Here is a 27,146-nt window from a genome sequence, read left to right on the forward strand (position 1 = left end):
GATTGAGTGATCTGCCTCTCAACTAACCACCTAAAAGAGAAAGGAGAAAACCCTCCCAGGGGAAAAAGAACACTGATTTTCATCATTACAGTTCTTTTAAATACAATGTCCAACATACAATTAAAAAATTACCAGACATAAGCAGAAAAATATAACTAAAGCAACATAAAAAGCAAACAGAAGCAGACTCAAGAATGAGCACATTATTTAGAGTTAGCACAAAAGAATTTCAAAATAACTATTAAATATCTTAAAGAAAATAAAAGAAAAAAATGCAAAAATGAATGGAAAATGTCAACAGAGAAGTAGAATCCATAAAAAGAAGTAAAAAAACCATGATCAGTGTAAAAGTATTTACTTTGGCACTACTGTGAGATACTAGACAAGCCATGTCCAACTCCTGGGCATCAGTCAAGTAAAGTAAGTCACACCCAGTCAATGATCTGCCATTAAAAATGCTGCTGTATCCAAGGAGGATAAAAGGAGACAAAAGTGAAACAGAATAAATGCTGCTGTACAGTATGCAGATAAGGACAAATGTTTGCGTGTACTAAGTGAAAGCGCAGTTGATGGAACATGTCTGTTTACACCACACAGAACAGGAAGACTACAAGAACAAACCAAATGATAAAAAGCGTGGCGGGATTATGACTGATTTTCATCTTTTTGTTTATAGGGGTTTTCTGCATCTTACACCATATCCCTTTTAGAGTAAGAAAAAAACTAATTTTTATGTAATAATCACCTGACTGAATAAACTGACTTTAAGGAGCAACTTAAATTTACATAGATGGTGTCATAACTGGAACTTGTTTTAAAAATAGCAAGTACGATGTCAAACCCAAGGACAACAGTAAGACTGTGTGTCTTTCTGAAAGTGGTCTCTATGCTCCCAAGTATCTTCTGTTCAGATTCTTAAAACTTGGTAAAGATAGGGCCGAGCCTGAGGCGCACTCGGGAGAGTGCGGCGCTGGGAGTGCAGCAGCGCTCCCGCCCCGGGTTCGGATCCTATATAGGGATGACCGGTGCGCTCACAGCGCTCACTGGCTGAGCGCGGTGCAGCTGGTCTCAAAAACGACAAAAAAAAAAAAAAAAACTTGGTAAAGATATGCATGTACCTAAGTACTGTTACTATAAATGAAAAATATAAGAACAGAAATGAAAGTTTTAACTTATTTTTCAAAGGCCAAAGAATCTTTCACGAATATATTATATATAAAGAATCGTCTGCCAATTTACAAAGAAACGTAACATATAACTTAGATGGGAAGACACTAAGTTAATGACAGAAAGACTGTATCCTGCTGCAAAAACCCCACTACAGATTTGCAGCGGCCAAGTCTTCCTGCTGCCCCCGTGCCAGTGCTACCACCTGCTCGGCAAACTGCGTCATGTAGCGCTGCAGTCGGGACTGGTTGTCGGTCTGCTCGCACATCTGCACCAGGATGTCGAAGTCACAGTACTTCTCTGCAAGAGAAGCAGCCCACGCATACTGGCCCAGTGTGACTGTGGAAATGAGAACAGGTGGGAAAAATCCTTTGGGCAAAACCTGAGATACATAAAAAAAAATCACTTGAAATTCTACCTTTATTCATAATCTACTCTAAGATTCATCAATGAAGCAGAAACCTCTCCAGCTGCCAGCATTTCGTTTCATAATCCACATCTGCCCGCTAAAGATGCGAATTCAGCTCTTGCTTCATCACGGCCCCAAACGAGACCCCTTCCTTCAATACCAGCAAGCCACGCTCCCTCGCCTGAGCCTTGCTGACGGGCCACACTGCTGTGTCTGTACTGCCTACCACCTTCCTCGGGCTCTGCTCCGCAGTCTAGTTATTCAAGTGAAGGTCTGGGATGCTAAGCTCTAAGGGCAGTCACTACGTGTTGGTACTTCATTCATTTTCTAATTATCTTTAGCATCATCTATGCTACTTATACCTGGTAAATACTGAAAAAAAGACTGAATAAATGAACACAGAAAGCTGTACATATTTGCTTTAAGTTCCTGGTTAATGGCTGGATTAGCGTTACTAAACTGAGCACACTGCATTAACTATCTGCCCCTCATCTATTCTGCAAGCTCAAAGACCCACAGCCCTCACCACGCGGCATGCACTTACGAAGAGGAGATAAGAGATCTGATCTCTTTTGCAGGTACTCCACATCTAGACTGTCATATCTCTCCTGATCACTGGATCTGTCCAGGGAATTAAGCTGAGAAACATAGCCCTCTAGGAAGCAGTCAATCAGTGCTACTAGCTGCTCTGTCACGGTTTTCCGGAGGTTGCTGTCTGCCTGGGGATAAACCATCTTCAGGACAATCCCATGCTGGCGTACTATGGCTGTTCGGATGCCAGAAGGGCCACTCGTTGCTGTGAAATCACACAAAACAAAATGGCAAGTAAGGGCTCTATAACGGACAGGGCAAAGCCAAGTGCTAAAAAATTACATCACTTCACCTGCTGGAAAAATAAACCAAACAGACTCAGGTGGTACCTCCATGGCCCTGCTGGAACCCCATCTTCTCTACGGAGATTTCCTCAGCAAAGCCTGGTTGCATGACTCTTCTCCATCTAAGTCCCTTTAATGCTACTCCATTTACTTTCTTGTATTAAATGAACATAAAATATAGTCCACACCTCCAGGGCCAGGACCTTCTTCTATGAGTGAGTATTTATGCCAGATTCTAGGAGACGCGTAATCAGTACCAGGTAAATGAATAAATTATGGCAAAAGACACAAAAACGTCCAAGGGAATAAAGTGATTTTGACAAGAATTGCTCATTTTGAGGATGGCCCTTAAGTTACTTTTTGTTTCTCTTCCAAACGTGCACTAGGGAGTAACACAGCTTCCAAAAACGATGAGCCATCAGGAATACATCTTGAACAACTGCTGGTAAGTCGGTGTGTTACCTGTCCACGGAACATACTCAGGTTCCTTTCCCAGTGGTTCTTCTCTTCTGTACAAGGAGCTTCTGTTCTGGCGATAATGACCGGCAGCCTGCAGCATATCCTGGGAAAAGGCAGTGTGTCACCACAGGCGGTAAGTGATGACTCGCAGAAGATAACCTGAACCGTCCAGGTCTATCAACAGAAAAAGTACTCAGGAAAGGTCAGTACAATTACTTTTTTGATTCTTTCTGCTTTTGAAATCTGTTTTACTTCACAATCTAACTTCAGTTTTGGAAAACTAGAGTAATCAAAGTAGGAAAACCATTATAATAAACCATTAAAATAAAGTCCACTGGCTAAAAATAAATGGAACATTTTAAGTCAGTAACCTAAGTAGCTCACTTTTGAGTAATTAAAAAATAGAAGAACTATTTAGACAGTTATTAACATGAATACATTTGCAATGACATAAACATCCCTCTCCAAATAAAAGGTTTCTATAGAAACATTAATATGTACACAGCAAACATTCAAAAGATCTGGTAACCGAATGATAAAGTGATGGGTATTTTTCTAACTTTTTGGAATGAACAAATGGCTAAACCCTTACAAATCACTGGCAATGGACAGCAGGAGCGTGGACACCCTTCCCTGTGTGTGCACCCCCAGGCTTTGAGCCACTACTCCTGTACCTTGAGGATGCTGTTCACATTGACCACCACCTCCGCCCACTCGACCGAGTCCAGCGACGAGTCCTTCAGGACCTGCTCCTCGTGCTCCAGCAAACACTCGCAGATGCTGTCTACCTGGGACACCTGAGGGCATGCACAAGTCATGCAAGAATCATGGCCGTGCGCAAAACCTAGAGATACTCAGTGGGTCACGCACCAGCCACATCCTCAGATCATCAGGAGAAAATTTACTGAGAGTTAGTGGTGCAAATAAACTTAAAGACCAAAAAAAGTTAGAATCTTCTAATTTTTAAGTTTGAGTGCCCAAATAACTGTGTTATAAATAGGCAAATTCTGGATTACTACCAAGTAGATTTTTATTTTTTGGTGGCTGGCTGGTATAGGGACCCAAGCCCTTGATGTTGGGCAAGCAGATTTTTAACTTAAACTCCAAGTAACTGAAATATTTGTTTATTATAGCCATTAGTACTCAATGCAACCTTTAAATAGCAGTAGGTAACAAATGACATCTCTTGACAACGTAAGACCACAAATTAATTAACTGATGGATTTAAATAATGACCCAAATTAATGAACTTGATAATTTTTCTTTGAGGAATTCCCCTTCTTTAGACATAACAGAAATGTCTGCAGAATAGCAGTAAACAATATGAGAAAATAATGAACTAAATACACAACTTCTAAGGCCTCTATTTTCTGCCATTAATACCACGTGAAGGTAACGGTACAAGAATGTCCTTAGGCACCGAAGCTCACGTTTCTGGTTTCAGTCCAAATGAAGCTTCCCCTTTGCCTAGTCTGCGCTGCTCTGAGCACTCAGAGGTGAGAGGAAAGAGACCCAGAGCTGCCACCTCCGGGAGCTCAAGAGCAGAAGTGCACGCACGTGAAAAATTACTCTCCTGTGGCCCAACCTTGTTCTTCCTTCTGTATTTCTGATACTAGCCAATGGAATCCCAACAGGAAGCCATCGGCACATTTAATCTGTAAAGTTAAGTGTAAGAGTCTTTCAAACTGTTATTATGAAAAACATAATGAAAGTATGTATGATGTAAAAAGCAGAAAACAGTAAGGCAATAAAATGCCCAAACACTTGCTAATGCTCCTACCACGTGTACAGTCAGTGGTTTCAAATACTGCTCATAAGCTGTGCCAACGTGGTCTGCTCCTTCAGCAGCTGGCTGTGCTCATAGAAAGCCCTAGAAGCATCGACTGCTTCCCAAACTGGAGGCAGGCAGCAGGGTGGAGTGTGGACCCTCACACAGATTCTGTTACTTTCTGTCAGCACAGCCAACTCAAAAACGTCTCCCTATGCGGACCACCAATTTGGGTTAACCAGCTCTTCTTAAAATGCTAATACCCTTTAGAAATATAATTTGACACTGCAAGTGGAAGGACAGGGAAAGAGAAATAAAAATCCCTGTGTGACTACATTCATGGTCTTCACGCATTCCCTGTCCAGAGTGCAGGAGGCTGAAAGACCAGCAAACCTCATGAGAACTGAGGCCGAGCAGGATGTGAATGGTCTGAGCACTGCTGCGTTTTAGGTCAGGGCTCTTCTGAGGAACCAGTCACATTTTTAGCTCTGCTGCACCATATTCCCAAAGTCCTATTCATAAATTACGTATCCAACTGACAACTTCCAGACCCTTCACTTGTCTTCAATGAGCTGGGAAGTGAACACACACTGAACTGACTACTAACTCTGCCTTTATCCAAGTGCAGAAAGAGGAACCAGGCTCTCGCTCAGTTCTTTCAAGTAATTTACCATTAACAATTAAAAAGAAACCTTTGTTTTATCATGTAAAATTGCATTTGAATAAAGACCAAAAAGGACACAAAAAATACAATAACTTGACTTGTTAGATCACAAAACTTAAGGTGAGTTGCTTTTCTTCCATTCACATTTCTGGCTTATTTCCGAGATTAAAAAAGCAAAACAGAGTGCTTTTCCTGCATTCATAGGAGCTAACCCAAATGTATAAACACAAGGAATTCAAAGTACATCCATCAAACACCAAGTACTGGCACAGTGTGTTGGATGCTGGAACACAGCTAACTGTGGGAGGAAGGACATGACATGTGAGACACCAAATAGAGTTACAGGTTCCTCAAACGCAAAAGAAACTCCAGGTCACACGGAGCTGAGGGAAGAGCTGGCACTATTTCTAAAATCAGACAATGCCATGAAGAGAAAAGAGACTGTCTTTACCAAGGACTTATAAACTCCAGAAACAACCTATGACCATGCCCGAAATAGGGAGTCAACCAGGGTCTGCAGCCTCGTTAAGACAAGCAGGGCTGGCTGGTCAGCTCAGCTGGTCAGAGCACAGCCCTATAGTCCCAAGATCACAGGTGTGGATCCCTATAACAGCCAGCCACCAAAAAAAAAAAAAAAAAAACAAGGGCCTATGACCATGCCCGAAATAGGGAGTCAACCAGGGTCTGCAGCCTCGTTAAGACAAGCAGGGCTGGCTGGTCAGCTCAGCTGGTCAGAGCACAGCCCTATAGTCCCAAGATCACAGGTGTGGATCCCTATAACAGCCAGCCACCAAAAAAAAAAAAAAAAAGACAAGGGCCTCCTGAGTGCTCCGTCAATCTTACAGGGAGCGTAGAGCACACACAAGTTCAGGAACTGTGTGGCCATCACCACAACATCCAGCTGCCACCGGCTGGCGGCATCCCAACCTTTTCTCCCTCTGAAGTGCACGGCACGCTTTTCTTTTCCCCTGGAAATAAATCTGATTTTACGAGTGAGGCGTGTCAGGGAAGGGATTGTTTACAAAGCTGTGGGCAGGACTACAGGCGAGCCGTCAGCACCCCAGGCCTGCAGGGGCGAGGTGTGCCGCGGGATGGAGTGTGGCTCCCATGGGGCATGGCCCCTGCGCTGTGGACGAGGTGGGCAGGGCAGCTGTGGAAGAACCACCTCGCGCTCGTCAGACCTGACAGCAGCCCGTGGAGCAAGGCCACCTTCCCGAGCAGTCAAGACAGGACTCGGGAAGACAGGGAAGCAGCAGGGAGTGCCTCCTGGTTAATCCTGCAAGCTCCACTTACAGGCAAGCCACGGACGAGGGCCACCTGTGAGGGATGCTTCATCCTGAAAACACGGAGTCCAACGTCAACCTTCCATGAGACCTTTCCTATTAATGTGTCCACGCTGTGATCCCTGCTTGGGGCATGAAGGGCATACCTCTCGGAAAAAGACATCAGCAGGGGTCAGGCTGGGCGGGATCTCGCACTCCCTCTTGCTCAAGGCCATCGATATGGCCGTGTTCACCAGGTCACAGAGCCGGGAGTGGTGGTTCTTGAGGACAATGGCAGCTGACAACTTCTCGGCATGCTCCCGGAGCAGCAGACGTGTCGCCATGGGCGCCCCTCTGACCGGGAACACGCGCAGACGCCCGAACAGGCCAACCTGGTGAGACAAGCACGTGTTCCAGAAAGCGTTTACGAGCATGTGCAGAGCCACACGTCCCATCTCCAGCCTACAAGTCCCTTGGGCTGTCTCTCACTCTGGCTGTTCTAACACACACATCAGCCAAGGCGGCTGACGCCTGTTCTGTGACCAGGTCACTCCGGAGTTTCTGTCCACCACTGCTGTCTTCACCTACCCTGTTTCCCACATTCTGTTATGGTTATCAGGACGGGCACAGTGGTCTTTTCCAGATACATCTGTTAACTCCCTAGACACCAGATTTTTGGGAGCCAGGAACTCAGCACCCTTCACCTTCGAGGATTCATATCTAGAACCTCAGGCTGTGGGGAAGGTGGAGAGTCTGGTCTGCACCTCCTACTTCTAATCTGACTGATGCCCATTTCTGGTGAGTTACAAGGCTCTATCTAGGAGGTTCCCAAGCTTTCTCACTTGACACAATGTGACAGTAACCCACATCAGAAGCCAAGAGACAGATGTAAACAATGGATACTTTTCCATATGCCCAGTATAATCCCTTTCATTAATAAGTGATATTTTTATATCCTTCTTTTTATATGTTTTCATAATATTTACATGCTAGGAGATACCTTTTTTAAGCACAGTAAGGGTCACACTGTCAGTACCTTGCTTTATTTGACAGCATCTTACTTTTCTTCATAATACATTCAGATAGTCTCCACTATTTTTCATGATTCTTCCTAATTTACTCAACCTGTCTGCCTAACTGTCTTACAGTAAGATTTACACAGCCTTTCCTGCTTTGAGTTCAGTTCCTGGTTGCCTCACAAGTATCTAGAGGGCAGTTCCTGGCTGCCTCACGTCGCTTTGGTACCGCAGTGTCCATGCTGAAGCAGCAGTGCTGGGTCAACCCCCCGCAGCTGCGTGCGAGGACGGAGGCTGCCCTCAACACCAGAAAACCAGAGGCAACGGGATCATTCTCAGGCACTGAGATCGCTTCCCGCCCCCTCCAGATAAGGATGTCGCCTTGCTGGTGGCCAGTGCGGCCTGAGGAGAAGAGGAGCCCTATATTCAGAAATATTTCCTTAGATAGAAGTATCCAGTTGTCCACTTCTCCTGATTATTAACACAAATTCTTCCTGACTAGTAAAATAAGCTCTAGATATTAAAGGAAATGGAAATGTAGGAGGCATAGCCAGAATATGGTTTTCAGATGTAGCAAGACACTGCCTTGCAACAGACAGTGCCACCAGTAGTTGTGGGGTCTGGGGCCCACTACAGGATGCTGCGAGCTCATGCTGGTATGGCCTCTGCCTCTGAGGAACTGGCATGCATGAGCTCTGCCCAGCCAAGTATGCACACCTTGTACACTGGGGTGACTCTGACACGTCTACCATTGATCCCTTCCACCTAGGCTGGCCTTGTGGCTTGCTTTGACCAGTGTTACTTGGTGAAAGTGACATCATGTGACATCTGAGGAGAGCCCTACAAAGCCTACAGCTTCTGTGTTCATCCCTGGGAACGCTGCCCTGAGACCAGTTCTGCTTCCAGGAGGATGAGAGTCCAGGTGGAGCTGCCCACATAGCCCCAGCACCAGCTGCCAGAGGCAAGTGAGGCCTGGACCTTCTGCTCAGTGCATCCCACACAGGCCAAGGAGCGGCCCCAGGTGAGAGTGGCAGAACCGCCTGGCTAGCCCCCAGAGCTGCTACAAGCCACCATGTTTTGGGATGGTTTGTGATGTAGTAATAGTTAACTGATACACTTGGCTAAGTAAGTGACTACATCAGGAGAAAATGTATTTTTTTCCCCAGTAATCCATAGCCTACCTAAAATACTAAAAAAAAAAAAGAGTCTAAATAAACAATTGGAGTTTTCTCACCAAGACAACAAAAGAGTAGACAGAAATCAAGCCATGCATTAAAACTGAAATAGAACATGGGATTAGGAACAGTAAAGTTACTTCTGGAATCATCTAGAGCTGCACTGTCCAATAAGGTGACTTATTTATTTATTTATTTTGGCAGCTGGCTGGTGCAGGGATGAAATCCCGGACGTTGGCCTAGCTACTAGTGGCTTATTTATTTCGGGGCTGGCCAGTGCAGGGATGAAACTCTGGACATTGGCCTAGTGGCTAATTTAAATTTAACTAATTAAAATAAAGATTAGTTCTGCAGTTGCACAGCCACATCTCAAGTGCGCGGTGGACATGCAGCAGGTGGCTACCATACAGAGAGTACAGCACAGAACATTCCCGCCTCACTGAAAGTTCCATCACACAGCACTGACTACAGTCTCCTTAGCATGGTGGCATAACTGGGTTTGGAAAAAAATAGTCAGAAACAGAAAGAAATTTGCCCATTTGGATATGTAATACACCTGGGAGCCACTATTTATCAACAAGGCAGGGATGGGTGAATCCTGTCCAGCAGCAAAAACGTTTCCTCATTTAGGCTCAATACATATGGGGACACCCTTTACAAAAGGAAATGGATTACTTCAAATGTGGACTTGACTCTAACGGCACTTCAAAATTGAAAATTCATATATAAAAATCTGTCATTGCCTTAACATTCCTGTCTTTCTAATCACACAAAATCAACTTATGAAAACCTAAGTTTCTACATGAACGCACACAGGAAATCTGAACAAAATCCTGCTTTTCATCGTGTAGTCACAGGCCTCCACACAGCCCCGGAATTATTTAAGTCAGCACAGAAAATGGAGAACACTGGCCACGCCCCACCCAGCAAAGCCCCTGAGAAGGCGAGTGCGGGGGCAGAGCGCAGCACAGCCAGGCGTCCCGAGCACCCCCTCAGCAGCCGCGACCCTCACGTGGTGGATGAAGTCCATGAGGAGAGAGTGGGCTTTCATCTTGTCCTCCAGCTGGTGAAGAATAATCAGCGACGTGTTGCTGAACCTGGGGGATTCTATGAAAGCACAGCAATGAAACGTGAACACTAACACATTCATTCTACAATAATCACTACTACTAAAATGAAAAGTTAAGAAAACCTACACAAAACGACCAACCTTTTAATAAAATTATCCATAACATTACACAGGAACTTAAAGTTTAGAGGAAAATTTGGGGGTTTTGATACAATTTACACTATATTTACTCAAAACGCACAATGTGTTGGGTTAACCATTTACATCATTTAAGCTCGACAGCTCCAAAGAAAGAGCATGAGCAAGGAGGGGCACTGATGTTCTCTTCCCACAGCTGCCGCTTGGCAAACACATCCCTCAAACACACAGGGGACGTGTTTGAGCCCGCGCCTGGCACACGGGTACCCCCCTCACTGCTGGGGTGGAAGGGCAGGTAAGAGGGCAGTTGACTGGGCGGCAGGAGGACATGACATGCCCACGTCTGTGTGCTGAGACCGGCTCACTGTCACTTTAGCAGAATGTATAATTTCTATTAGCCAAATACACTGACTGTGCCAAAATTATAACTCAATTTGGGGCAAGTAGGAGCCAAATGCCTACCCTTGCCACCCATCTCCTGCTAGAAATAAAAGCCGAGAAAGCTGAGCAGGGCTAGCCTGCCTCCAACAGCACAAGTAGGATTCGCTCCAATGTCCCCTCAGTTTTCATCTAGATCTGCTCTGAGCACTTTTCAGAATCTCATCTACAGAATGTTACAACCCTTTAAAAAATACTGAATTAATACTAAATTGTTTGAGAAACTAAAAAGCATGCTTTGAGAGATGCTTTTGATAAAGAACCAGAATATTCTTCTCAAAACAGGTCATTCCACAATATTAAAATGAAGATGTTCTTACCCTCGAGGACAGATTCAGCCCACCGTGGATCAGAAGCTGGGTAGTCGTCCACCAGGTCTAAACTCAGCTGGGTAACAGTCCTGTCTAGCTCAGAATCAGAATCCAAATCAGCCTGAGAGGAAAATAGCTCATCCACCATCATCTGAGCACGAACAAAATCTTTTCTGAAATAAAATTGGAAAACCCAAGAATTAAGGGAGGCTAAACGTTCTCAAAACTCACCAAGAAAAAGTTGTTAATGCCCCATTTATAGAGTTTAGCCCAAAGTTACTTTTTTTTTTTCCTTTTTGTCTTTTTTCGTGTCCAGCAACGGATCGCAACCCTCAGTGTCGCGCCCGGACCGGGACCGGCAACGGGATCGCAACCCTCGGTGCTGCGCCCGCACCTCGCTCAGCCAGTGAGCGGGAACCGGTCTGTATGTGGGATCCGAACCCTCGGCGGGAGCGCTGCCGTGCTCCCAAGTGGCGCACTGTAGCAGTGCGCCACCAGGCCGCCCCCCCAAAGTTACTTTTAATAAAATTTATTTTCGATTAAATAAAGGGAGAACACTATTATGCATTCATTAATTCCGCAAAAATATACTGATTACTTAAAGTGAGCTAGGCCCTGGACACAGAATGATAAATAAGTTCCGGACTTCACAGAGTGTGCAGTGTTGTGAGGACTCAGCCAATTAAACCAGCAAAGACACATGCAGTGTGACTAGCACCACCGCAGGGAAGATCAGAGGGCCCAGAGCAACAGAAGGGACACCAGGCCCACCAGAGGGGCAAGGAAAACTTCCCGACGTGCACAGAAGAGGTCGAGCAAGGGTGGGTGGGGACAGTCTGGGGAGGGGCACACAGTGGCACACAGCGCATACGTCCACACCTGCCGGCAGGTGAGCTTGTGTCTCAGCAGAGAACTGAAGCCATAGGAGACCAAGATCACCCGGGGGGGAGAGAATTTAGAACAAAGGTTCCAGGGAAACCAATTAAAGGACAGGTGCGCCCATAAACAGCAGCCCATACTTCTAAACTGGTCAGAGAGATTAGAGGACAACCAGGGTCTCGATGAACCCAAGCAGGGATGAAGCATGGCTCACGTCAAGAAATGAGTCATATTCACAAGGGGCGAGTCACAAAATCAGAGCCCATGAAGTCTTGTAACCACAATATGGAGTCTGAAGATAATCCAGATGGCAACAGAAAGGCACTGAGAAGGAAGTGTCATGACCTGTTCTATTTCCTCAGAGATCATTCCACAACACGGAGAGTGGATTGGATGGTGGATCAGACAGGAAGGAGGCAAATCTAGTCAGGAGGTCACTGCAAGGAAGCTGGGCAACTGGCTCGGCCTGAGGTACCAGGATGACCCCCCGATTCTGCTCTGAGCAACTGAACAGGTAGCAGTGCTCAAAACGTGACGGGGCACAGAAGGAAGACGAAGCTTCGAGAAGACAAGCTCCATTTTGGACATGCTGTAACTGAGGTGCCCGTGAAATATGCAACTGCCCTGGGACATCCTGTGCTCGTGTATCTTTATACCTGTGTCTCTTTATCTGATGAAGCCGGGGGAGGGAGGCAGACCACGCAGGGAGCACGGAGAGGTAGTGCAGCTGTAAAGAGCAGCAAACAGAGAGGGGGCATCTCAAAGGGAACACAAAGTCAAAGACTGGTCTTTCTAGGAGTGCAGATTAAGTACGGTTAACTGCCGCCAAGGAAGGGCCAGCACAGGAAAGGTCAGATGGAGGAAGGACAGCCCAAGGAGGTAAGCAGAGTGGCATTCCAAACAAAGGATGCTCTTCCAGCAGGAAGGGGAGGACACCTCCCTACTCACTGGCAGAAAAAGCAGAAAAGCAGCAGGGATGCAGGCAGGCCTACGGGCAGTGTGTTCACGGAGTTCCCACCTAATGGCTGCCATGACCTCCACCATCCACTAAGTGAGAGAGGAGGGAGAGAAACGGGGAGCTGGAGATTAGCGAAGGGCAGAAGCGGTGTTGGTAAAAAAGAAGACAGAGCTGTCCAAAGAAATGCACGAAAACTGCGAGGAAGTGTGACAGGCGGGAGGCTGGAGACTAGGCTCACCACAGGGTATGGGAACACAGAGGTGAGCATGCCAAGGTATATCAGCAACTTCAGAGTAAGTTTCCTAAAACTCTCATGAACAAAGCATTTTATATTCGTTATGTTTTAAATTAGGAAAAACAAAAACCAAAGCAATAAAAAAATTAATTTCAAAGAAATTATGCTACGAAAACAGTAATATTACCTTAGCAACAAACTAAGTGTTACCTCCAATTTTGACCCCAGGGGGCGGATGGTGATGACTGAAGATAAGTCTGGTTGTCTCAAGTTGGGAGAAAGGGTCCGATTGTCTAGTGGGAAGAGGCCAGAGATGCTGCTAAGCAGCCTACAATTCACAGGACAGCCCCCACAGCAAAAAATCACCTGGGCTCAAGTGTCAATACTGACGGATTTAGAACTCCTGCTTGAAAGGCATCCCAGTTCTATCTGTGAAGAGTCTACTTCTGCAGGACTACTGCCTGACATGCACCCAGAACCAGCCACTTGTCAGGCCCACTGCCCCTTACTCATTGGAGCAGAACGAGTCTAGCACAGCCATGCTAGAGGCTCAATGACACTGCTCTTGCAGCTACCACACTCTCAGCATTTAGGGCCGGGGGTCCTTCTCATATCTAGTAATCTCCCCACTAAACATTTAAAATGACTGCACTGGGTTGAACAGTGTGCCCACAAACTCATGTCCACCCAAAGCCTCAGAATGCGACCTTACTTGGATATTTTCGCAGATATAATTGTTAAATCAAGACAAGTGTTAGGGTGGGCCCTAAATCCAATGACAGGTGTCCTTATAAGAAGGCCATGTGAGGACCACTACATGGAGGGGCCGTGTGATGCACCCACAAGCCAAGGACAGGCAGGGGAGGCTGCAGCCCCCAGAAGCCAGGAGAGGAGGGGCCGACTCTGCCTCAGAGGCTTCTGAAGGAGCACGGCCCTGCTGATGCCTTGATTCCAGCCTCCGGAACTGAGAGAGAGAACAGATTCTAACTACAGTGATTTGTTAAGGCAGCCGTGGGACATTAACATATAGTGACTGCAGTGACTTGCTGTGTTATCATTTACGTCCTGAGATGCTACAACTCCCACAGAATTGTGACTGCAGGATAAATGTGTGCAAGATGAATCGCAGTATTTTAACTCAAATCTTTGCAGTAAGATTGAACCATGTAACAGAAGACGATGAAAAGAATACTGTTTAAAACAAAAACCAAACCTGTCTGGTGGTGCCCCCTTCTGGACAAGAGAGCAGGCTCCGCAGGGCAGGGTAAGGCACAGAGTCTTAAGACCATGAAGCACTTCAGAAACCATGCACTGCCTTCTGCGGGAGTGAGCCTCCACGTGTCACATGTGCCATGCACACGCATAGACTCTTGTGTGAGAGTGAGCCTCCATGTGTCAGATGCCACTAGATGGGATTATGGAATCATAGCTGAGAACTAGAACTCTGCTACTTTTTTAAAACAAAGATCTGACAGAAAAACTAATGACCTTCCTCCATTACAACTTCACCCCACTCAACACTTTGAAAAGGAAGAAAGGGAATGCCAGAAACATTAAGCAATCTGACCAAAGTCTCTCTCACACAGCTAATTAGGGGCACAGCAAGAGCTGGATCACAATCTTCCTGCATGTTTATTCAAATATGAATTCCCTATGCCTTTTAAGGAAGGTACCAGCAATGTACCATATCCTACGCAGACCTTATCGTATGCAGGTACCACATCACACGCAGAATCCAAGTCCAGAGTAAACTGACATCTGAACTTGCCTTAAATCAGAAGAGTACCAGATCTGCATGCGTGACACAGTGCACACAAGCACCCCCTCCCCAGGTGCACACCAGCCTGGGTGCCCTATGCCATGGCTCACCCTGTGACTTGCTCTGGCTGGCAGGACTAGCAGCACCACCCGAACAGAGACTGAAGAGGCTTGCTCTCCTGCCACTTCTGGAGCCCTGTGACGTGTGCACAAGCCCGGGGTGGCCTGCAAGACGATGAGAGGCCACATGGAACAGAGAGAGTTGGCTGGCCAAGGGCGCAGAATCATAAGCTGCATTAAATAAGCCACCAGGTTGATGGTGATTTTGTATGCAGCAAAACCAGTAAGAGGCCAGGTCTAACTCTAATACACCATTGATGGAACTTCGTATGGAATACACCTGCATTTTAGCAGTATACATAAAAGACCCTTGCAAGCTGTCTTCACGATCACATTCCTAGTGGTACACTGTTTTCCACTAAGTGCAGAGCGTATGTTAGATCACATTTTTTTTCCTAACCTAGCTGGCTGGAACCCCCCTGAGGCTACCAAGTTCAGAACAGCAATTTGTTAAATTGCAAAAGCTCAGAAAAACATTCTTTTCTTGATGGCATCATTCCTTCAACTTGCTCCCACCAGTCAATGAGTGAGCAGCGTATGTCGGTAAAACATGTCATCAGACATAATTTAAAACCATGCTGTACCTGCAGTATTGCAGAAAAGCAGCCTTGAACAGCTTGGTTTTATCCTCCTGTGCTATGGTTTCACTCTTTGTAGTGGTCTCAAAAAACATACTCTGCAAAATAACAAACTGTAGTTTAGAGGGGAAGGTATCTAAATATTTTTAATTATTAGATTAAAAACTGGGCCTACCCTATGACAGCAACACACACACTCAAGCTGTTCGCCGTACTGTCCATGAATACTATCATTTACGTACTTATTGAAACACCATAAACAGCACCAAATGATCAACCAAAGTCCTACAGAAAAGGCACTGATAATTCAGAAGTTACATTGTGAATAAAATTATTTGAAGATTTCATCACAAACCAACAAAATCTTTTTATAGGTTTGCTCTTACACAACTCAACATGATGTATATACTACACTAAGCATCATGGTTGGTTAAAAGTTTATTTTTAAGGATTCAGAAAAATTTAAAAGAAATGAAATACTGTAAAATAGCATCAGAATATGTAACAATATTACAATAACCAAATGATTATAAAAATCAAAATAAAAAAATTGTTACTTTCTGTTAAAACTGCCAAATCACTTTAATTTTGAGCTATAGAAGTAGTCTTATATATTGCATATACTATTCAAATGGAAATTACCCCAAACAATAGAATTTTTAGTCTCCTGTAAAAGAATGACAAAAACCTTATGAATAGGTTTCAAGATGACAGAAAAAAAATTGATGGTTTTTACCCAACTATCCCTCTCCAAAATCATCCCAGAACAACAAGAAGAAACAGAAACATAAGCTCCATGGAAACATCTGTGACTCTAACTAAGACACAGGAAAACGGAAACCAGAAGGAACGGCTGACAGCAGAGCTGAGAGGGGACGAGGACAGTGGAAGAGGAAAGTTCCAGGAGGACTTGAGACTGGCTATGGGAAAAGCTACTGAGAGGCATTTTACAGAGCTGCTGGGGGGTTAGGGTTAGGAAAATTATGTCAGATATTAAAGGAAAAGCAAGAAAATATAACATGAGGTCATTATGCACTCTAAGAATCAAAAAAAGCTGTACAATCTATAAAATGTAGTCAGTACATTACTTGGCTCAGTAAACCATAAATAATATTCAGTCATTATGATAGAAAAAATTTATACTGAAATAATAAAGGCAGAAAAGGGAGTAGAAGTTACCCCAAAACCTCATTTTCTATAATAGGAAATGAAATCTGGAGACAGTAATACATGCACATTACTTAGAATGATGGAGAATATACCAGAAGAAACAGCTGAAAGACTTGACAGCAGGTACTTATGGGAAAGAGCACAAGGGATAAGGTAGGTGAGAGACCTAACGTTTCCATCGTCTTTCAAAACTGACATCTAAAAACATTTGTGTGAGACACTCTGATGAAAATCAAATAAAAAACATTATGGAACCACGTTACGTCATTGTTTGGTCCCGCGACTGAAGCCAAGGAGTCTTCAAGGTCTTCTACTAATGTGGACACGTTTTCCCTTGAAGTAATAGACACCAGTCCACTGTTCCTAGAAAAAATGATAGGAATACCGCCACAGGAACCAGCGCCTAAAACACTGTCTCCTAAAAGGAAGGAATGTGCACAGTCAAATATACATAACAACAAAAAGAAACTTTCTAAAATCTACCACAAGCAGAAAATCATTTGACAATATATTAAGAACATATTTTTTCCCTTTACAATATTATCCGTACTTTGAAATTGGCTTTTAATCCCAGAATCAAATGTCAAGAACCTATTGCTGTTTGAAGAAGCAGGCTCTGTGTCCTTCAGCTTTAAGGACAATAAAAACCAACCTTGCAAAACAGCAGTGAGTACAGTGAGCCAAAAAAGAGAATTATTCATTCTGCAACACTCTTACTAACTAGGAATAGGCAATCACTGCACTGCTTTTAGTGTCAGTTCCTTTCTTCTTGGCCTTTTCTCCTGGGACATATGTTACTATTTTTTGCCTGTAAATATAGCAGTTTGGGAATTCCAGCACCTTTTGGTTTTTCAGTAGGGTTACGACTTCAGCTGCTCTAGGTGTGGTGCTAAATGTCTCAGTCACACTTGGAGGCAGCATGCTTGAAGCAACATTCATGAAAAGAGAATGAATACTACTCAGGATGACTCATGCTTAACTGCTACTATACCTTGTGAATTGAAGACAATTTTCTCCTGCGGAAGAGAAAATTTCCCAGTTCCTGTGGAGCACACATAGACAGCATTTTCGGTGTACAGATAGGCAGTTTGGCTTGAAAAGTTTGGGACCATTAATCGACACATAATCAGGTCTTCAGACTGAAAGTTAAGTTTAAGATTATAGTTAATGAGAATTGAAACAAAATTATCTATCTGACTTTATAATTCATTTTGTAGATTACCTCATAAAAATGACAAAACGATAATTCACTGATTCTCCTGCCTAAACACCACCCATGAAATGATTTATAGAATATAACAGAATAAATTCATAAACATCAATTAGATAAATCATTTGTCGAGTTGCAAAGAATCACCAAATTGTCAAAACACCAAAATAAACTTGTATAAAAAGAAAAATTTGGGGCCGGCCCGGTGGCGCACTGGAGAGTGCGCCGCTTGGGAGTGCGGTGGCGCTCCCGCCGAGGGTTCGGATCCCATGTGGAGACCGGTTCCCGCTCACTGGCTGAGCTGGGTGCAGCACTGAGGGTTGCAATCCCGTTGCCGGTCCCCAGTACGGGTGTGACACCGAGGGTTGCGATCCCGTTACCGGTCAGTAAAAAAGACAAAAAGGGGGAAAAAAAAAAAGAAAAATTTTGAAGAGTTCCACTAAAGATGGCAGAATAGACGGTCCCCAGTGTCACTCTCTCCCACAAATCAACCAATTTACAGCTATAAAAATGTAACATCAGCCAAGCTGGGGCTGCTGGAGCTCAGGGAATGAGGAGGAGAGACCTACGCAGTGCATGAAGGTGGGAGAAGCCACGATGAGAGAAAGAAAAAACGGCTTGGAGTATTTCGAGCCATGGCCACTTTAAGGCTGGAGCTGCTGAGCACATGGAGCAGGAGGGAGCAGGAGCCAGCAGGAGCCAGCAGAAGCCGCAGCTGTGCCCTTTGGATGGAGTTGCCTGGTGGCAGTAGGGAAGAGGGCCTTGGTGGCCCCCAGGACAGCAAGACCACTAATACAGTTCCCATGGACCCACACAGGAGCAAGGAACCAGAATAGCTGAAAAAGGGGAGTCATTCAGAGGCCAGTGAGTCATCGCAAGGGACAAGCACAGGGCCCATCCCATGGGAAGTCTTTGGAGCACAGACGGTGGGGGAGACAGGCCCACCAGAAGAACACTGGGGCACAGCAAGGACAGCCAATCTGCCCCCCAATCAGTGCAGGACCACTCAGAGGAGACTGGTCTGGAATGCAGAATTGCATAGGGTGCAGTTTGATAAAAAAATTCAGGCCCGGATCAGAGTTTCTACACAACCCAGGTGCACCAGGTCTCTGGAGAGCTGGAAGTACCTATAAGGTCAACCATTAAACCCTGAGCTGCACAAAAAGCCTTCCCAAAGGGAAACAGAGGCAAGGCAGCAATTTAGCTCAATAACACAGCTCAAGTACTGGTTCCCACATTTTAGAAATGAGCAAAGGACAAAAAATTAGTTCTGGCCCAGGCACACCACCAGTGCCTCAGGGCCCGCCTGGGGACCCGAGGGATGAAGCTGGGGACTGGGCCCCCCTCCCACAACCAGGCACACGGCACCAGAGCCTCAGAGCATTCCCGGGGACCTGAGGGATGGAGCCGAGGACCGGACTGCCTTCCCACAACCAGTCACAACCTCAGGGCCTGCCAGGGGACCCAAGGGATGGAGCCGGGGACCGGACTGCCCTCCCACAACCAGTCACAACCTCGGAGCCTGCCAGGGGACCCAAGAGAGGGAGCCGGGGACCGGACTTCCCTCCCATAACCAGTCACAACCTTGGGGCCTGCCAGAGGACCCAAGGGATGGAGCCGGGGACTGGACCATCCCACAACCAGGCAACTGCCAGCACCAGGGAGCATGCCAAAAACATCACATCCATGTGGGTGGCCCACCACAGCCACCACAATAATCATGGCTGCCATGAAAGCGACTAGATGCCACAACCACCACAAAGAATTTGACACTGCCATGGTTAGAAAAAACTCAATGTATAATTGCCACTTTGTAACTTAACTCACAGACATAAATCTTACCTGAAAAGGTGGACTATACTGAGTGACTTCTACAGTAATTGCATCTGACATCTGGTGGCCATTATCTTCCACAGTTATCAGAGAGTAATAGACGAGACATGGATTGTCTGCCGGGTGCCATGCTGCTGCCAAAATCAGGAGCCCATCACTAATCAATGAAAAAGAAGAAATCCACCGTCTTCAGAAAACACCTTGGCAGTTTCTTCTAATATTAAACTTATACTTACCACATAACCTAGCAATCCAACTCCTACTTATGCAAGAGAAAAAAAAATTTATGTTTACACACAAACTTGTATACAAATGTTTATAGTGTTTTTATTCAGGATTGCGCCAAACTAGAAACAACCCAGTGTCTTTCAACTGCTGAATAAGCAAACCTTGGTGTGTCCACACAGTGGAATACTACCCAGCAGTAAAAAGGAAGAAATTATTGAATGAATTTCAAATGCATTGTGACAGAAAGTTGAAAGGCTTCACACTGTACAATTCCATCTCTACAGTGTTCTGAAAAAGGCATAGACAAAGGGATGATACGCAGATCAATGGTTTCCAGGGACTGGGAGCAGAGGGAGGGTGACTGCAAAAGGTACAAGGCAGTTTCGTTCTTGATCGTGGATGTGGTTATTACTGTACGCATCTGCCAAAACTTGTAGAATTGCTGCAGGAATGCTGGTCAGAACTCACTCCACCCTTGTAGCCTTCAGAACTCTGGCTTCAAAAGTTACAATCCCCCCGGGGCCAGCCCGGTGGCGCACTGCTACAGTGCGCCACTTGGGAGCGCGGTGGTGCTCCCGCCGAGGGTTCGGATCCCACATACAGACCAGCTGCTCACTGGCTGAGCGAGGTGCGGGCGCAACACCGAGGGTTGCGATCCCGTTGCCGGTCTCAGTCCGGTACGGGCGCGACACTGAGGGTTGCGATCCGTTGCCGGTCACAAAAAAAGACAAAAAGGAAAAAAAAAAAGTTACAATCCCCCCACCACACACAGGTTGCTTAGCAACTAAGGAAGGCAAGGAACAGAATGCTATGCTTGTGTAGGGTAAGTAGAGTGATGCCGGCAACCCTAAGGATAAGCAACAGGAGGCTACGAGGCACCTGGGAATCTTCCACTTCCACAGCCTCTCTCCTTGGCACAGCTCCACTTTTGTCCCTAAGTCCCTCAGAAGCTTCAACTCTGCCCCCCAGGACTGCAGAGAAAACAGCCACACAGCATCCAAATCAATAGTCTGCCTGATCCATTCCCTGTAAGTAACTCACCCATTCTTCATCATCATCATCACCATCATCGTCATCTCCTTGTTAACCACGTCAAGTTGCCTGCTTCATTCTTTGGTCTCAGGATACCTTCTCAGTCTGGTGGGCATTCTACTGTCAGCTCACACTCAGACATACACTGAAGAGGGTGAATTTTTATATATATGTAACCCTCAGGCCAAACTGAGCCCAGGCCAGCTTTTGTACAAAAAGTTTTGTTGGAAGGTAACCATGCTTCAAGCTACCACGGGTGGAACAGGGTAGCTGTAATACAGACTACATGGTCCCTAAACCTAAAATAGTTACTTCTGGGGTCTTTACAGAAAATGTTTGCTAACCCTGATCTAATCAGTTATTTAATGTTTACTTGCCGCTGTCCAGAGAAAAAAACATTTTATTTTTAATTTTAATCGTCAGTTATAGAAATTTCAAGCTGCTGTATATGTTGAAAACAAACCTTTCTGCAACTTAAAGCTTACCGGTGCTTAAAGTCTATTAGAGTTGTTGCCCCCAACAAAGAATTAAATGATCTCCAATTTCATTACTTCCAAAACACCAGTCGCATTATCACCAGCTTTCATTCAAGTCTCAGAAATATTAACTAGCGGCACATGCCCTCTACTGACAACTGAAATAAGCAGCCAGGCAACCGACTCAATCTCGTCACCTTCATGCTCTTCCCCAAGCTCCTAACCCTTACCACTGTTCACAGGCACACGGCCAATTCGTGACATGCTGGCAATGTCCTAAAGAGCTGTAGTGACACACGAGAATATTTTGCATACGGGCTTGAGTGAGGTCTCAGAGCATGCAGTCCTGAGAGTCCCCTCTCTATACTGGGCAGGGCGTTATAGTTGGTTATACCTACGGTGAGGCTTGACATCAAAGTCATCCTAACAAGCATATCACTAGGCTACCAAACACTGAGACTCCTTACAAAGTAGTGCTGGGACCAGTTTTATTTGACACCTTTTTAAGAAAAATCTTCACATTTGAAAAAACATGAAGCTATTCGAGGTAGCAAGGATGAGAGGACGATAATCAGAATTTTGCAAATCAGTAAAAATTTGATAAGTAATAAATTAAAGATATACAAAAATAAAAACTTTACATCTCCGATGAAGATATCTGAGCCTTGTATTAGTAACAATCTAGTAAAAGAACTTATGAGCCTGTTCACTGGTAAAACCAGCCTAAATTATAGCTCTGGAGAAAATGGAGAACAGAACAATGTGCACCGATGACTATGAGAAGAGAAAAACTACCATTAAGCAAAAGAAACCCATCCACCTGGGAAACCCTGCACAGCTCTGACCACTAGAGCCCCAGGACACAAGAGAGCCACAGCTGGGTCGTCCATGGTAAGGGTTGGGGAGGGCTGGAGGAGAGTGAGTGTGGTGACTCGGGCGCTCAGGGTCTAGCAGGCATGGCAGCCCTAGGGGGCTGGGGCGGGCAGCAGAGTGACCCCAGTCACTTTTCTTGTCTCCACTCTCAACCCATGTCCCCAGTTCTGAAAACATTGCGTGAAAATGTCTGCATTACATGCTCAAAGCATACTACATCCTGGCAGCGGTCCTAAACTTCTAAAAGTCTGGTAAAGACCAACGGAAATGCGTAAACAGTATTTACTCAAAAAGCTACTTAGAGAAATTAAATAAATACTATTACTTTTAGAACCTGCATAGCTTTTATAAGGTTTTCAGAGACTGTAAGTAAAGCAGCAGCCTACTAACAGTCTCAACAGCCCGAGAGAGAGAGATTACAGTGCTACAATGACAGCAGCGTCCCTCCGAGGAGCAAGGAGAATTCACTCTATTAACCAGCACACGTAATAAGAACACAGTAAAAATCACTCCAAAACACATGAAAATGGTCTTTAACTTCTGATAAGTCGTGTTTTAAAGGATAACTAGTCATACATTTGGACTCATTACGAGCTTTCCTGTAGAAGCCATGTTACAAAAGTTTTAAGTTCTGTATGACCTTTATGTTAAAGTTAAATAGTAGCATGGGATACTTAGTTTTATCAGACTAAGCTGGGATCTTAGGCACCACCTACAGCACTGTTTCTAAGAAGAAATTTACTCTGAGCATAAACCATGACTGAGTTCTTACTTATTCTCCCAAGACAGAGCCTTACCCTGTCCTTTCCTTACTCAGCACAGCCACAAATGCAGGCCTACTACAGCTCCTTAAGCAACAGAGAGAGGATGGGAGACGTGTGCCTGACAGCTCTGTGAGCGGAGAAAGATCCTAGAACAGGGCACCCACAGCAGCGAGGAGAGACAGGTCTCAGGCACCTCTTGGCAGGAGGAAGAGATGCTCCAGCTATGACAACAGAAAAGCTACATCTCTAACTAATGGACAACTACGGTAACCACTGAAGGCCGAGAAATGCCTTAACTTACCAAACAAGCTAGCATCACTAGATAAAAGACAGCAAAAGCCCTTATGAGAAGACCAGCACCAGGAAAACAAACGAGATTGCTCGTCACTCTATAATAAACATCAGCCTATTTCTCAGAACTATAATCTGTATCTTCATGACAAGTTAATCACTTACCAGCTTTGCTTCAAGTCCAGATATCGAATGTTGACTCCTTCTTTAACAGATTCATAGTTACTCTCAGAACCCTAGAGAAAAATGTCAACAACATCAACTCCCGGAGTGTAGGAATCATTTCTTTCCACCTTTACATCCCCAGCACCTGGTAACATGCCTTGCCTGCATCAGCCTGAACAACTGCTGAATGAGTAAGGGACACTTTTAGAAATTACTAGGCAGCACACCTGTGACTTCCAACATCCTAGAGACTGATGACCCACTTCTGCTTATCTGATGGTTACACACTACATTGTGTGTTACACCGAAATGTGCTCAAATGGATAGAACTAAAGGGACCAGCACTACCACACGACCACCACAGTGAGCTGCAGAGACGAGAGTCACCGTTCCTTACCCAAATGGCGTCAGTGATGTTCTCCTTCAGGGCTCTATTTATGTCCCAACTAAATGCTTGTTTTTCCGAAGAATCATCTAATTCCCATTTACTGATGTTTGAACTTGTCAGGCTATAGAAGCTCGCTCGCTCTATATCCCAGAGAACACTTGAAAGCTACAGGGAGAGGAGAGAGAAGTCAAGTTTACAGATTAAGTTTAATGTTAATAACCCTTTTCTCTGGAATTCAAGTTTCATGTATTTATAACCACTTATTCTTCATTCAGGATTCAAAGGAAGGAGTGATGCTGAAAAATACCTTGAGAGCCAGGCAGGATTTCACTGGCAGAAGTACAAAGGCAGAGGGCCCAGGAGGAGGGGAGCGGGGGTGAGAAGGTACAAGGTCTTCTGAGAGTAGGAAGCAGAAATGCTAAACTGGAACACAGATTGTAAATGGAAAGCAAAAATAAGGTTTCTCTAAACAACAGTGAAAAAGTAAGTCGCACAGCAGAGTCTTGAACGTGAGTTTGTAAACCCAATAAGCAAAGGAGATGTTATCAATGGCTTTTGAAGAGAGTTGTGTTCAAATGAATCTGGCAGGGCTGTGCGTAGTTAATTACACATGGGTGTGTGATTTCCCCTTTCCAGTAGATACTTGCTTATGAAGTGCAGATGTGTGCTTTTTTTTAGCGGGGCATATGTGATTATTTTGAGTTAAGACCCTAGCTGCTCCCATGTCTCCTGTCATCATGACTCTGGCCACTAACAGCGCAGGAAGGACCAACAGTGAGTACAGCGGACACGGACCAGGAGCTGAGGAGAAACATACATACCAGGAGAGGAGATTAGGGCCCAAGAGTGAAACAGAAAGATGGGGATGGAAATGAGGCTGGTCAAGGTCTACAGGACCTAGAAAATAAGTGATTTGCTACAGAAGGAGGGAGGCACAAGAAAATACAAAGTTTTGTACCCAGGTCACTGAAAAAGTGATGGCGCCCTTAACAGAAATAGACAAGTCAAGAGAGAAACAAAAAAAAGAGAGAAATGAATTTCATAGGTTAAGTATGTAGTCACCAGAGGAGAGGAAGAAATATGATAAATTTCTTTTTAGACACGTTAAGTCTTAGGTGCAAAGAACATTTAAAGAAGGTGACAATGGCCACCTGAAAGGAGGGAGTGAAACGGGAAAGAGCGCTGCTTTAAATGCAGATAGGTCTGGCTGACTCCCAGCTCTGCTCGCTCCGAGGCGCTTCCTCACCTGTACATTGGAGGGAAAGCCCTTTACCTTACAGGCAGCCATAACAGTTACACGAGGTAAGAAACGTCAGCAGCTGGCAGAGCGCAGATGCGCCATAAATGTTACTTCCCACCGTCCCCCTTCCCCATGCTGGAGCCTTGGGCAGATGTCCCGCCAACAGACCATACACAAGCCACCCACAGAGACAGCTGGAGGTGGGAGTGGAGACACACTTCTGATCAAGTCTAAAAAGTCAAGTTAATCCTTAAGAAATACATTTTAAATTTTACGTAAGTTTTAATTCAGAAAATGTACTTACAATCTGTCTGACTTAAGAATACTAACGTTACAGGGTATCATGTGATCATCAGCATAAAAACGATTCACTGAAAAAAATCAAGGTTTTATTTCGGGTGCACCATTGTTCATACGAAGGCAATACCAACTTCATGGGAAACTTCCAACTTACTGATTTCACTAAGAAATAAGCTTGTAAAACAGTTATTTGATAAACTTACTATGAGATCACTACAAGGAGACAAAATTCCAAAGAGAGAGGAAACCCTCCGACCAATTCCTGAGAGCACGCCTTGCCCCTGGGGCAGGACGTGCTGGTGAATCCTCCCTGAGCTCTCCGGTATCAACCGAATCAGTTGGCTTCCCGACGAGGACAAAATAAAACTTCCTCCCTGCGAACAAATGTTGTGAGATTGGTTCAGTTAAGCATCAAACACAAAGATAAAGAAAACTAACAAAAAATGCTCTGATACAGAGAAAAATCATCTGAATGTTAAGTCTAAAAGAACAAAACTGGGGCCGGCCCGGTGGCACACTGGAGAGTGCGCTGCTTGGGAGCGCGGCGGCGCTCCCGCCGAGGGTTCGGATCCCATGTGGAGACCGGTTCCCGCTCACTGGCTGAGCGTGGTGCGGGCACAACACTGAGGGTTGCGATCCCGTTGCCGGTCCCCGGTATGGGCGCGACACCAAGGTTTGCGATCCCGTTACCGGTCAGTAAAAAAGACAAAAATAAAATAAATAAATAAATAAATAAAAGAACAAAACTGGAACAATGCTATTTTATCAAAATAATTTACTTACAAATCCATTCACTTAATATTAGTAATTCTACAGAGAAAAACTTTTACAGCCAAAAAAGTTCATGTTTTTTAAAATTCTGATTTTTAAATTAAAGGTCTACCGTACTGCAGGTTCAACAAATCAAGTATCTCAAGTATCAGATTTTATTTCTTTGGTAAACCTTAGGGTGGACATTAGTATAGTGTCTAAGAGGTTTTAAGCCACTCTCATCAAATGTTTGTAAAAGAAAACAAACACCAGCAGCTACTATTTGACACTGACATTTTAGAGTCCTATGAGAAGGGCCCCCTTGTCTAACTGTTCCAATCCTAGATCCTTACATCCTTCTCTTGTCTCTTTGGGATCCCTCTCTGGCCTGTATGGTCTGTTCAAAATCCCACATATTTAGTCATTCAAATCTCACTTCCAAGCCAAATTGCAGCTTTCAATAAACATACAGGAATATCCATTGTGTACCTGCACTGCTGTTAGGAAACTGTAAGTCTTATCACCTCCCAAATCCACGAAAGCCTCTGTGTACATGTCCTCCCCAGCAAGACTTGGCCAATAGCGGATGGACCCCTCTCCGGTGGCAACCATGACCCCAAGAGCCTGGAAACAAGATCACAATGGTCAGCAGTCACAGCAAAGGAGGGCTCAAACACTGGGCATGTCATGACACTGATACAAAGAAACAGCACAATTTACTACTGAATTAACAAAAGTTAAAAATGAGTTGTGTGTGTGTGTGTGGGTGTGTGTGTGGGGGGGGGTGTGGGTGTGTGTGACTGGTAAGGGGATCACAACCCCTGGCTTGGTGTCGCCTGCACTGCGCTCAGCCAGTGAGCGCACCTGCCATCCCTATATAGGATCTGAACCTGCGGCGGGAGGGTCGCTGCGCTCCTAGCGCCGCACTCTCCTGAGTGAGCCACGGGGTCGGCCCCAAAATGAGTACTCTTTATTTTAAAACTGTATTTTTAAATTTTCATATAGTAAAACTGACCTTTCCTTTTGTTGTACAGTTCTATGGATTTTAACATGTATACAGATTACTGCAACTAATCATGATAAGGATACAGAACAGTTCCATTTCCCCCCAAAACTTCCTAGCACCATCTCTTTATAGACACACCCT

The 27,146-nt window shown here is 44.9% G+C and overlaps 1 protein-coding gene across 1 annotated transcript in view; it reads right to left on the reverse strand.

The window, feature by feature from the left end:
• The window catches only part of NUP133 (nucleoporin 133kDa), a 52,978-nt gene that overhangs the window by 20,453 nt on the left and 5,379 nt on the right, over window positions 1-27,146 (reverse strand). The window contains exons 4-18 of the mRNA XM_008584781.1: window positions 26,524-26,623; window positions 25,453-25,623; window positions 23,719-23,874; window positions 23,322-23,392; window positions 19,502-19,649; window positions 17,441-17,588; window positions 16,713-16,867; window positions 15,286-15,377; window positions 10,761-10,924; window positions 9,808-9,902; window positions 6,772-6,996; window positions 3,585-3,707; window positions 2,914-3,013; window positions 2,121-2,372; window positions 1,373-1,506 (exon numbers count right to left, since the gene is read on the reverse strand). Coding sequence (XP_008583003.1) covers window positions 1,373-1,506; window positions 2,121-2,372; window positions 2,914-3,013; window positions 3,585-3,707; window positions 6,772-6,996; window positions 9,808-9,902; window positions 10,761-10,924; window positions 15,286-15,377; window positions 16,713-16,867; window positions 17,441-17,588; window positions 19,502-19,649; window positions 23,322-23,392; window positions 23,719-23,874; window positions 25,453-25,623; window positions 26,524-26,623 — 2,134 coding nt within the window. The remainder of the gene's footprint in view (window positions 1-1,372; window positions 1,507-2,120; window positions 2,373-2,913; window positions 3,014-3,584; window positions 3,708-6,771; window positions 6,997-9,807; window positions 9,903-10,760; window positions 10,925-15,285; window positions 15,378-16,712; window positions 16,868-17,440; window positions 17,589-19,501; window positions 19,650-23,321; window positions 23,393-23,718; window positions 23,875-25,452; window positions 25,624-26,523; window positions 26,624-27,146) is intronic.

The sequence above is a fragment of the Galeopterus variegatus genome, unplaced genomic scaffold, assembly GCF_000696425.1.
Source record: "Galeopterus variegatus unplaced genomic scaffold, G_variegatus-3.0.2 Scaffold3374, whole genome shotgun sequence".
Lineage (NCBI taxonomy): Eukaryota > Metazoa > Chordata > Mammalia > Dermoptera > Cynocephalidae > Galeopterus > Galeopterus variegatus.